Here is a 12,890-nt window from a genome sequence, read left to right as displayed (position 1 = left end):
GTTGCAAATAATTTACAGTGTTTTTCTTCTGGATTAAAATAGACAAGAATAGTGGTTTGAGAATAGTGCTGAAGTACAAACATTATTTACAATGCTTATTTCACTTTTTCTACCTAAAATTAAAGCATGATAATAGTTGACAATTTGCCTTTTATCTGTGAATTTATTTTTAACTTTTGTTCTTAAGCTTGAAGTGCCTACTGTCCCTCTTCTCTCTGTCTGATTGGTATTGTACGTTTAATTTATAGTACAAATGCAATGAGAACCTTAGATTATTTTAATAGTATTACTTTAAAAGTTTCGTGAGTTTTCTTTTAATAAAACATATCTTTTCTAATGCACTTTTTTGTTTTCAAAAATTTCTAATTGCCTATTCCGTTCTTGCACTTGCTTATTCTTTTGATGATCTCAAAGCTCACCACTGAAAATTAAGATGTTGGCTGATTGAATATGCATCATATTTGAGAAGTAAATTCTTGGCTTAGCTCACACAAGAACATAAGATTGGTTTTATATCATTATTTCAAGAAATACTACAGTGTATTATAATTAAAATTGATAATTAAAAATACTACCAATTAAAATATTTTAAATCTAAATTCAAGATGTTTTTAACACATTTATTGCTTTTTTTTTTTAAAGATGTCATGGTTCTGAATGACATCATTGAACAAGCTGCAGGAAGACAAAGCAAATTAAGTGACCAAGGAGGTAACTACAAGTTTTTTGATAGATAGACAAGTTCGAATAATAAGGCATACAGATAGTAGAAGTGAATAAAGATATACACCTATATTTTTACTTATTCTCTCATTTGATGCCTTGCTAATCAGTATTATATTTGTCACTTTTGGCTTTTTCTAAGGTTGGTTAAATTCCTTCTAATCAGAGTGAGTCAGTAAAATTGTTTAGTTAGTGCAGTTTATCAAAACCTGGTTTTAAAGCTAGCAACAAACAGTTTTGAAGTAATGTCAGCTACACAAGATTCAACAATAATAATCTGAGAATATTGCATGTATTAAATTCGAGAAAAAGTGCTTCACATTGACAAAAAAACCTACAAAAACTGGACTGAAAGCAGGTGATATATTTTTATTAAAGTATTATAGCAACTTGATAAAGCTCAATACAGAATAAAGTAAGGGTCTATATTATTTAATACAAAAGTTTCTTTACAAGTTACAATAAAAACTAAGAGTTTATGTTATTTATGTATTTAGTTTTAAATTTAACCAGTAGTGTAGTGCTTCTAAAATACAGTTCCGCCACCTGTAATTGAAGCTGGGTTCTAACACAAAAACTAAAACTATGTACATGAAAAATAAATTATTCGGTATACACTTAAAATTAAATATCTTTTGCAAACAAATTCACAGTGTGTGTCAGAGAGTACTAGCTGTTTGTAAACCCTTAGTCCATTGATAGAACTCTCTTCAAGAGTTTAACATGCAGTCTGTTACTCTATCTCACAGCTGGTGTCAAGGTAGCTGAAGAGCAAGTGTTAGAACATTAAAATGATAAAATGTCTTTCGTTATACATTACATGGTTATTAAGACACAAATATGGTAGTAAAATGTAATAAAAAATGTTTTAAAATTTGCTTGGTGTATTTAAAGCATACAAATTTTTTTTAAAAGGCTTATTTAATTGATATACAACAAAGATTATTATTTTTTGGACTGGAGGTATGTGAAGCATTATAAAAGTCAGTTTTGTAAATACTGTTGTACAGTTATAAGTACAGTCAGTTAATAAGATTTACATTTTTAAAACTTATTTTAATATTAGTAATTTTTATCTGGTACACAGTTTTTGTTGCTTTTTTTCTCTGTGCTTAATTTTAAAAATGTTGAGTGTGTGTGTATCCCCTTGGTAATATATTTGTATTCAGTTTAATATTCATGTAAGTAGTCTCAAATAACTGGTGCTTCATACTTCTATTTATTTAAAATGTATTTGCAAAAATGAAAATGAGATTTCAAACATGAGATCTTTATTCCTGAGGGTGACATCACACATTTGACAAAGTTTTGCAGGATTCCAGTGTTTTAAAATATAGTACTACATTGCCAAACATACTATCAACATTGTAACCTTGAAACTATATCGATCAATTTTTCTAAGAATCAAGAAAAACATTTTTGTAAGTTTACAATTTGGTGCCATCTATATTTATCGATTAATTAAATGATTTTTGAAATAAAGACATTGTAAAATAAATATTAACACTATGTCAGCACATTCTGCTGTGAGATTTTTATTTTGTTTTAAAACAGTAAGTGGTTAAATGGTTTTATTTTATATTAACTTACATAAAGATGTATATGAAAGCATTAAATATCTGGTTAATGGAATAATCATAATTTTATTTGTGAAAATGTATTTAATGTCATGTATTTCTTGCAGAACAAGAAGAGGAAGAAAGGGAAGAAATCAAGTTTAGAGATAGATGTTTAGCTGAGTGCTTGAAATATGTTGACATTTTTTGTGTTTGGGACTGTTGTTGGTGTTGGATTCGCTTTCAGCAGCTTATCTCCTTAATTGTTTTTGATCCTTTTATGGAACTTTTCATAACCTTGTGTATTGTTGTCAACACTCTTTTCATGGCCATGGATCATGATAATATGGATTCAGATTTTGACAATGTTTTAAAGAAGGGAAACTATGTAAGTTGTGTTGTTTTCTAGTTAAGTAATTGGTTGCTTTTTCAATCAAGTAATTGCAGAATAGTTTTAACTGAAGCCAACACAGTTACTCTGTACAGCTTTCTTAACTGCAACTGATAGGGTTAATGTCAATACATATAATATACTTAACTGGAGTTAATACAATTTTTTTTTTACTTTAACAACAACTGACAGAGCATACTACATGTATGTATGTTGATTTTAATTAAACCATACAGAAGTTATTGTATATTTGACCTAACAACAGCTGACCCAGGCACTACATATAATGACCAAAGATACAGTTGTCATGGCAAGTTTATTTACTATAACAACAGCTATCATGCACATTGACATTTATTATGGCTCTGATAACTGACAGTTAAGCTCAAAAGTATTCACAAATCACAGATTCTGTAAATAATTTATGGAGAATAAATTGAACTAGGACAGCAAAGGAAAGAAAGATATACTAATGAAGTAAAACGAGTAAAACAAAACGTTTATTCGTAAAAATTGTGCAGGTCTTCACACTTATTGGCCAGCTCAAAGTTTTTGTACTCTTTCTGGCTGCTGGTGTGAGAGGCTTTCTTACACTTATCTGCACAGGGCAAAGACAAAGTAATTCTGATTTAGCAAAATTCAGACAAAACGTTAAAATGATATGTAAGTCACAGACTATTCAAAATAACATTTGTAGAAAAAACAAACCCATAGCTCAGAATGGCTGGTGTGGGTATTGTTATGGGTTTCTCGTCGTCAAAAAACCCATAGCTCACATCAGTTTGTACAAGTTTCTGTGCCACTTTTTGAGATAGACTGGTCCTCCCAGGGGAGGGGGGGTCAAGCATGGGATCAAAGGAATATGAGTTTATAGTCATTTAGCCATTGACGTATGCAAGTATTATCTGAGTAAAAGAGTGAGTAGATGTTTATAACCTTTCAACATTTGGCTAGCAAAAAAATGCAGAGCATTAACATGAACAAGTAGAAAAATGTGAGAATATGTTTAACTAAAGTTGTATTCTAAAGTAGTTATGGAATAGTAAATTTAACAGTTATTGTGGTCATTAACTATTGACACAAACTATAAATAACAAAGATTATTTCATATATTGACTTGAGCTGCAGATGATAAAAATATTAAGTTATTTGTTTACATAACTTTAGCTGAAACAAGGTACGATGTAAGAAAGTGGATGTAGATATTCTTCTATTTGTGTTTCTAAAAGTCTATCTCTCTCACTTATGCAAATTTTTTAAAGTTTCTTACAGTTGCATTTGTGGATAAATCTTACCAGCTAATCAAATTTGTGTTGTTTCACAGTGCTAATGTTAATGTTAATAGAGCAGTCACTGGTGGATATGGCACTTTCCAGTAATGACTTCCTTTTATATATTAATTTATTTTGTGTACCAAACAATTTTACCTTGATTTGACCATTCACTTATGTCTTCATAATAGATGCAACACATAACTGTAATTTTTAGGGTGAAAGGTCAGGTAACAACCTGTGTATGGTGACTCTTCTTTATATCAGTAGTGTACCAGAAATTGTTTTTCACCTTCAAGTAATGTGTGTGGTAAGCATGGCAAATGAAACGCCTCAAGGCATCTAAGAAAGCTACTAATGTCTCAAGCTGAGAACAGGAAGTCTCTGTGAAGAAGAAGGAAGCTCTAACCTCACCATCTCAGGATGTTAATGTAGATCAAAACTGTGATGAAAGCAACCAGTTCCAAGTTATACTTGATTTATAAATGAAACATAAAAATTAGAGAATTTTCAGTCAGCTTGAAATTGTTTTAGTGCAGTTTGCTACATTATCTGATTACTTGTACAGTATATAAACCGTTATGCTCACAGCAACTGGCACAGCTTGAACTCAATCATTCGTTATCTTGTTATGACCTTTTGAATAACTACTTTTGTCAAACGTGACTTTTTTATCCTGGTAGGTTGGTTGATCAAATCTAAGAGGGACTACTCTATGATCAAATTCATAGTGTCATGAAATAATTTTACAGCATAGATCAAACCTGTTGTGTATGTAATCCAGCACAAATAGCTAATTGCAAAATGCAACTTTGTTTTAAATATTTCAACTTGTAAGTTAAGAACTTACTACTGTAATATTGACCATTACTGAGCTTGATATGTTACAGGATAAAATGACCAAGAAATTAGAGAAGAGTGATAGTATATCTGTACCTTTTAATAATTAAAACAAGTAACACAAAAATTATATTACCATTAACATAAATTAAAATCAATTCAACTTGAACTGGATATAGAATCATACATACACACTCACACATTATATATATATATATATATAAATACATTAATGTGTGTGCACAATTATTATTTATTTAGCCCCCCAAACACATTAATAGAACACTTATGTATTTGAATATGCAAAATAGTCTGAATATATCTTGTGTCATGTTATTTGAGTTGTGTAAATATTGAGATGTAGTTATATTATGGTTAATCTGTACAATAGTAGGTAAGTGAAGGGATATTTTTATTTTTAGAGGATTTTGATGGTAATCTAGTTGTAGCATATATATTAAAGATTATTTTTTAGCTCTTCATAGACTTTTTAATATATGGCTCTTACCTGTGAAATGGTTTGTTTCTTTTTTTGATTCATGTTGATTCTATGATGCTTTATTTCTATTTTAATAATTAAGAACTTTTTCAATGTTTAATTAGACACATCTTAATATACTTGTATCATCCAAATTGATTTGATAAGCATTACTTGGATTTCAGTTATTTTCCATGATTAACATAATCATTGAATTTTAATTCATTTAAGCATTACAATTCCCACTTTCACCAATGTAATCTGTAGGCAAAATATATGACCCAGTTATTAGAATCGAGCTCTAGTAAAGTTACCCAGTTGCGACTGGCCAGTCACTGTACGTAGAAGTTTTTGTAATGTAAATTTTATTTGATATAATTCATTATTAGCTCAGCAGTTACCTTATGATGATAAGATTGTGCAAATAATTTCTGCAGTTGGCATATCATAGATAGTGCATTATGCAGCTTTGTTCTTAATAACAAAGACAATTTCTTGTTTTTTTATAATGAACTATTACAGCTGTTAACTAAAATATCTATTAAAAATATTCAGTGTACCAGAGCTTATAAAACCTGACTCTGCCAAATACAAAAATCAAAAATAAGGTCCCAAACTAAACTCAGTGAACATAATAACACTAATAAGAATATCCTGCAAATTTATTTCTGGTGGGAACACAAGTAATGTTAAGCTTTATCTTAACTAATATTTACCTATTGATGTTTTTTCTTTTTCAAAATAAACCACATTTTTTACAGAAACCCTTAAAAGAGGCATCAATTATAATTATTTGTTTGCTTTTTTGTGTTATTTTAACCCACTCTACAAGCATAAAGAAGAAGAAAGATTTTATTATGAAAAACATGCCTATGAAACAGATTAAACTAAGAGTATTTGATAAACTAATACTATCCCTTCTTTTTCCCTTAATTAACATCTTACATTTCAGTCATCATAATGTAAATTAATTCATAATTTTCTCAGATGAAGTTATATTTATCATTGTATTTCTTAAGGCTATGTACCATTCCATCTATGATGAAACACACTGGAAAATATTAAAACATAAACAATGTTTATGTTATTTTAATTTTTACTTTCAATTTGGTTTTACAGATAGACAAGCAAAAATTAATATAATATTTTTGTTAGTTTTTGCTTTAATTAGTTAAACTTAGTTATAATAAACAAAGTACCTGCATTAATTTAAGAGAATTGAGTTAAATATTTCAAAGTATGGAACATAGTCACATGCATTGTACTTGTTTGATTTGTATGAATCAGTTTCGTTAATATGTGCACCTATATTGCATAAAATAAATTGAGAAATGTTATATTTTGCTAATATATGTTATTTTTTGTGAAATTTTACATTTGAACTTTTGTTTTTTCAAAGCACTTAAAATTAAAGATAATATTTTGCATTGTGTTATAAAACTTTATTAAATAAAGGATATGTTTTTTTTTTTCCAGTTGCACTAATCTGTTTTTGTGTTCTTCTGTCATGAAGCAAGTATGTGTTCTTTTTTTGTTTGTTTTAGCTTTGATTTTCATTTGAAGTAAATAAAAATAGTGACATTTTTATATGTACTCTATAAAGTTTGAATTGATTTAACTCTAAAATAAGTGTATCATTTATTTTGCTTTGGTATTTCACAAATTTATTATTTTTGCATTCATGTTTATAAAGCTGAAGCATGACAAATGATGAAGGACAAATTTGTTAGATTGATGAGTTTGTTATTTACCAGTTGACTTGTACAAACAAGCAAAAACTTTTCATGGCCTGTACATGGCTTAAAGGATTCTGCCTGGATAAGCTTCTTGTCCATAGTTCATGGCTTAAACTAGAAACATTTGCTTGGAGTGTTATTCTTGAATTAGCATGAATTTGCCTTTTGTTGAAAGCAATTGTACACCAGGTAAAATTATTTAATGTTATCTTCTTGATTGGTTGTATCCTTATGCACAGTTTTGCAAAAATTGCAATAAATATTAACATGTGATCATCTGAGTAGGTAGCTCATCTTCCAGGGTAAGTGTACTTAGATAACACTTTCATATTGTAACAAAATATGAATTAACATACTACTGTATTTTTTAATCTTCATACTTGATTCTGTAATGCTTTATTAGACTTGCATGCTTTATTCTTCTTTGCAATTAGGAAATATTTTTTTCAGGAAGCTGTAATTAGAATTTATGTTAGCTGAAACTGAAATTAAAAATGAGTCTCCACAATCTTCAGTTGTTCAGGCTAACTCTCAAAATGGCAAACGTTTATACAGATAAAGAACTCTTATATAGCAAATTTTATTCTGAAAGTTGTTTAAAAGTGTCTAAAACCAGTGTTAACTTCTTGTTCTCTTATACAGAACAACGAAATTGCATTTTATTGATTGAAAAAAAAAAGCTATTAAATATTGGATGTTTTTGTAAGCACTAGACAGAGCATAGTACATTTTTTGTTCACTTGAAGTATATGATTTTTAAGTGTTGCTCTGAAATTTTGAGTAAATTTGGGATGAATTTGTTTTGAATAAAAAAAGTAGGCTATTATTATGTATATTTTTTACTTTGCACTTTGTGCAAATGTGCAGTTGTTTATTTTTCAAATTTTCTGTATATTCTTTTCTCTTTAATTATTATTGATCATTCAGATGTGGTCATGTGTTTTAGAAGTCAGTGATATTTTTTCATTAAGCGCACTTCTCTTGAATGCATTTTCTTTTCAGTTCTTTACTGCAACTTTTGCAATAGAAGCTACTATGAAGCTCATGGCTGTGAGCCCAAAAAATTACTTTAAGGAAGGATGGAACATCTTTGATTTCATTATTGTAGCCTTGTCTTTATTGGAGCTAACCTTATCTGGTATCCAAGGCTTGTCAGTGCTCCGATCATTTAGATTGGTATGTATAAAATATTGTGATGTATTTCTTCTTTTATTTGCATAATTACATAGATAGACATATGTTGGCAACCATTCTTAACTTAATTGATGTAAATGAGTTATCCCATTTTTTTCTTCATATTACTGGTGGTATACAACTATGACTAATCTGTACATGTATATGTATTAATTATTTTAGTGTGAAGATAAAGTAGTGATAAAATACTGTAATATTTTTTATTCTCAGTCAGTAGACTTAACAGTGTTGTCAATAGATTACTGGTATTTAGTGTTAAGCATTTATTCTCAGGTTACAAATACAATGGTTAAAACAAGTGTAAGAGTTAAGTGTTCACAATTTGTTAGGTATTATAGGTACAGTAAGTGGGTTTTATTTGGGGACTCAGATGTACTTTTAAGAAAGCTGGCAGTGAAGATGTGAAGATGTATCTACAGTTTGTAGGTTGGACAAGAAGTTAGAGGCTATCCTAATTGCAGTACAGAAAGAGAAGTGTAAACTGTGGGTAATGACTGCAGAATTTCAAAAGGAACTTAAGTTTTTACATGTAAGGGATACATTAGATAACAATGACTTTCAAGCAGTTGGATTCAGATTTAATTGTAATGGACATGTTATATTATGCAACAGTTTTCAGCCTTTTGTTTTTGTGGATATGGAACCATTGGAAAGATGGTAAATGAAAGAGACAGAGAAGGACGTGAATAATTAAACTTAAGAAGGTTATAATTATAGGTGATTCTCTGACAAGGCATGTGGATAGGATAGTCTGTGATACAGTAAAGGGGACTAGCAACATTGCAATTTTTGTCATTCACGTAAGAGCTAATATGTATGTATGGAAAGGTAGGTCAGAGGAGCTAATTAATAATTCTGATATAGTGCTCTTCCTGTGCCTACAAGATTAGCTTTTCATGTTTTGTGCTGCCCTCTATTTGCAAACTCGTTTTGAAGCATGCCACAAGCTTTCAACCCTGTCTGTGTTGGAATACAAAGTTTCAATACATCACCTGTCCACCTGCTATCATGTGAACCATGTGACTCCCTCTGCATGCCACCACTAATGAACAATTGTGTTTTGTTAGGCAGTGGTTGAGTGCAGACATCTTTCTTTAGAACACTTAGCACCCTAAAAATGGTTTAACATTCTTGAACTTCATCCAGATTAGCTTTGTTTACTTTCATTTCAATATTCTTTGAGAACATATGATTTGTATGTGTTTGCCATACATTTTTACTGGTTTCAAATCACACATGAATTCCAATGCCACTATTACCACTTCTGGTACTCATCTGCTATTTCATTTCAGCCACAGGCATGGACAACCCATCAAGGTATTTAGTGGCCTTTACTTGTGGGGAGAGGAAGCACTATTTGGAACGCAGGTTTTCACCCTTGTTCTTCCTGTCCTTTGTGAACCTTTTACAGGTGTAAGGATTCTGTTCAGACGTCATTGGTTTTCGTGGAGCTTATATATTAGGCATGTGTTGCATGTGTTCTTGCTGTTATTTTTGTTTCCCCACTTCCTTTTGTGTGAGTTTACATTTTGCTTTTGCCAATGTTGATAGCATTGACATACACATTTCCTGGAGGCTTTTGGGTATTTCCATCTTGGAGACTTTTTGGTCAGGCTCCCACTTTCTGGACCACCAGTTGTGGGTTCTATTTACCTGTTTGGGAGAACAAGTCCCAATGTTCTTGTTTATCCTACCTTTGCCTTGTTTTCCCACCTTTGCTGAGTTTTTCGTGGGAATGTTATGAAGTTTCTGGGGACGTTTCTCCTTCCTTCCCTTTCACTGTTGGCTACATGTTGTCTTTAACTATGGCCCTACACATATGGTTCACTTCTCATTAATTATTTTTTTTAAGCCATGACATTATTTTCTTGCTTACCTGTCACTGGTTCTGTATATACAAGTCATTCTTGTAGCCTCATTTTTATGATGTTTTGAGTGTGACACAGTTACTGTGTCCTTGTCCTTGTTGTCATTGGTGGCTTCTGTATGACAGGGCTCTGCCTTTCCTTGCAAGAGATCCATTGTTTTCTATTGAAGCTGGGTGTGACTCTGAGTTCCATTTCTTGACCTTACCTTTTCCAGCCCTCTCTATCACAGTTTCTCAGGTATTGCTGTTTGCCATTTTTTGTGGCAATACACAGCATTTTCTTCCTCCTTCTCAGGTGTCCTGGTCATACCAGTGTCTATCTGAAGCAGTTCTTGATTTCGTATCCCAACATGTTGTTGAACCTGCTCCACCCGGGTTTCACTCCCTACCAGTTTGCCTGTTGTGGAATGGTTTTCCTTTAAGGGCCCTGTCCTTTGATCTTGCTTCCTCACAGTACATTTGTGTCGAGCTTTATGTTATCTCAGGCTCCATTTTATGAAGCTGGCCATTTGGACTGCCATGTATGCTCCTTACTTCTAAATAACAAGGTTCTATAGCTTTTGAGGTGGTGGTTGTTTATGACACCTGTCGTACCCCTTGGCATGGCACATATGCAGTTGCTTCAGTTGACTCTTAGTGAGCAGTGAACATTGCAAAGGATTCTTTTAACGTTCATATTTATCTTCCTTCCATCTTTATTAGTGTTGGACAACGTCCATATGTTGGCAGGAACACCACTTCCTGAGTTAAATTTGTTTGTGAATACTTCCTTTCAGAGTGGGAATGCATGGATCATTGTTTTGTGGAGGATATTTCTCTTCACTCACTGTTCTTGAGCTTCTGACTATCTATCAAGCCTTGGATCATTTGCTTTCTCTTGCCAGCTGCTGGTAGGTTATGATCTGTTTTAACAATTCTACTGGATGGCTTCTATCACCTAGTGTGCAGCAGGTCCCATTTCCTGTGTTTTTTGCACTATAGATCTTCTGTATTGGACCCACACACATTGAATTCTTTTAATGGCATGTCATATCACAGGTGCTTTCACTTTCACTGTTGACCTCTTTTATTCTATGGTTTGGTCCCTATATCCTGCCATTTGTTTGTGGCTGTGTCTGCATCTAGATACACTCCTTATTGTTGTCTTTGCCACCATCCTCACTTAAAATGACCTCAGTTTTTGTCCATGGTTCTTTTTGACTGTCAGTGCCTTCAGCCAAGATTGGTCTTGCATTACTTTATGTTTATCCTTTCATCCACTCACTTCTTTGGGTGACCATTTTTATCCATGCAACATCTGGTTACTCTTTCCTGGCCTGCTAAACCTTGGTTTTCTTAGTTTTTCCAACTACAGGTGATCTCCTCTCTTCCTTTTCACTTTTGTTCCAACCTGCTCCATTAACCCAGTCACAAGTCATCCATCTCATGCCATTCATCCTCTGTCTTCACACCTAGGTTTTGTCAGTTTCTTGGCAATGTTTTTGATTTTTCTCACAGAGTAGCTTCATATTTAGCCTATTCCATTTGGCCTTCTTCTTTGGCCATCTGTCTAAACACATGGAGCATTTGTCACTTCTTGGAATTGACTCAGGGTGTCCTGCATTCCTCAGAAAGTTTGCAAATAGAGGACAGCACAAAACCAGAAAAGCTAATATTGTGAGAAGAGGGAAGTACCTATCAGAGATACATTTTCATTTAGGAAAATGATAACATACAATGGATTGATAGAGGCTTATGAAGTAAAGGACCATAACATAATTATGTTTGGGATACTGTGGGATGAAATTACAGGGCTGAATGCTAGGCTTAGCTTAATATGTAAAGATGACAAAAATTGGCTGGTTGGGCTTATGGGATCAGTTTATTGGAAGAAGAAAATTTTTTTTGGAATGGATAGTTTACATTTAGATAGAGCTGGTTTGAAACTGTAATTTGGATGGGAATAACCTTAATAGTGTTATGAAAGAAAGATACCTTGGTATAATGGTGAGTCAATCACTTAACCCATTCAGGCAAGTGTGCTGTTGCTAGTGGTAGGTGAAATAGAATTTTAGGTTGTATCTGCAGAAATATTGAATTCAAGTCTAAACAGATTATAATTTTATTGTATATAATCACTGGTTAGGTCATATTTGGAGTAATAACTTCAGTCTTGGTCTCTTTATCTTAGAAAGAACATTAATTTATTGAAAAGGGTTCAGAATGATTCCTTAGAAGGAAGGATTGTGATACAAGAAGTTCAGATCTCTCAAATTGTTTTTAATTTAAGAAAAAAAAACAAGCATTAGAAGGGGTCTGATTGAGGTATTTAGGGTTGTTAAGGGAATTCATAGTGTTGATGCTTTTTTATTTTCATACTTAATGGTGAGAATAGTAGGACTGGGAAACACAAATATAAATTTTAGCAGGGTAGGAGACATCTTCTTTAGCTAAGACAGTTTTATTTTTCTAGCAGGGTGGTTGGCCTTTGAATGTTGTGTAGTAAATATAAGTAAGTTTAAGAGAAAGCTTGATAGCTATATAAATAATAAGTGTTGACTTTGACGTTTTTTAATAGTTTTAATTTAGTTTAGAGGACAGGACAGCTTAGATGGACCAATAGGTTCTTGTTGTCCCCAAACATTGTTATGTATACATATATTTATATACATATACTTGCCCATGATTTTTTAAATTTAATCAGATGCTTATACATTTGTCTTTTCTTGAAATGTACTGATCATTGTTGACAAAACTCCCTTTTGTAGAGTGTATATTAACATTTATTGTTACTTCACATGTGTTTCTTTTTTTGTTTTATATGATTTTTATAACATAATTTCTATTCCTAGTTG

The 12,890-nt window shown here is 31.9% G+C and overlaps 1 protein-coding gene across 6 annotated transcripts in view; it reads left to right on the top strand.

Annotated features, from left to right (window-relative positions):
* LOC143232878 (sodium channel protein para-like) overlaps positions 1-12,890 on the top strand; it is a 178,536-nt gene that overhangs the window by 124,715 nt on the left and 40,931 nt on the right. For all 6 annotated transcript variants that reach the window (XM_076468881.1, XM_076468877.1, XM_076468879.1 and 3 more), the window contains 3 exons: positions 643-711; positions 2,408-2,667; positions 7,998-8,171. In XM_076468881.1, coding sequence (XP_076324996.1) covers positions 643-711; positions 2,408-2,667; positions 7,998-8,171 — 503 coding nt within the window. The remainder of the gene's footprint in view (positions 1-642; positions 712-2,407; positions 2,668-7,997; positions 8,172-12,890) is intronic.

This window comes from Tachypleus tridentatus, chromosome 11 (genome assembly GCF_004210375.1).
Source record: "Tachypleus tridentatus isolate NWPU-2018 chromosome 11, ASM421037v1, whole genome shotgun sequence".
Taxonomy (NCBI): domain Eukaryota; kingdom Metazoa; phylum Arthropoda; class Merostomata; order Xiphosura; family Limulidae; genus Tachypleus; species Tachypleus tridentatus.
This window is presented reverse-complemented; position numbering and strand designations above follow the sequence as displayed.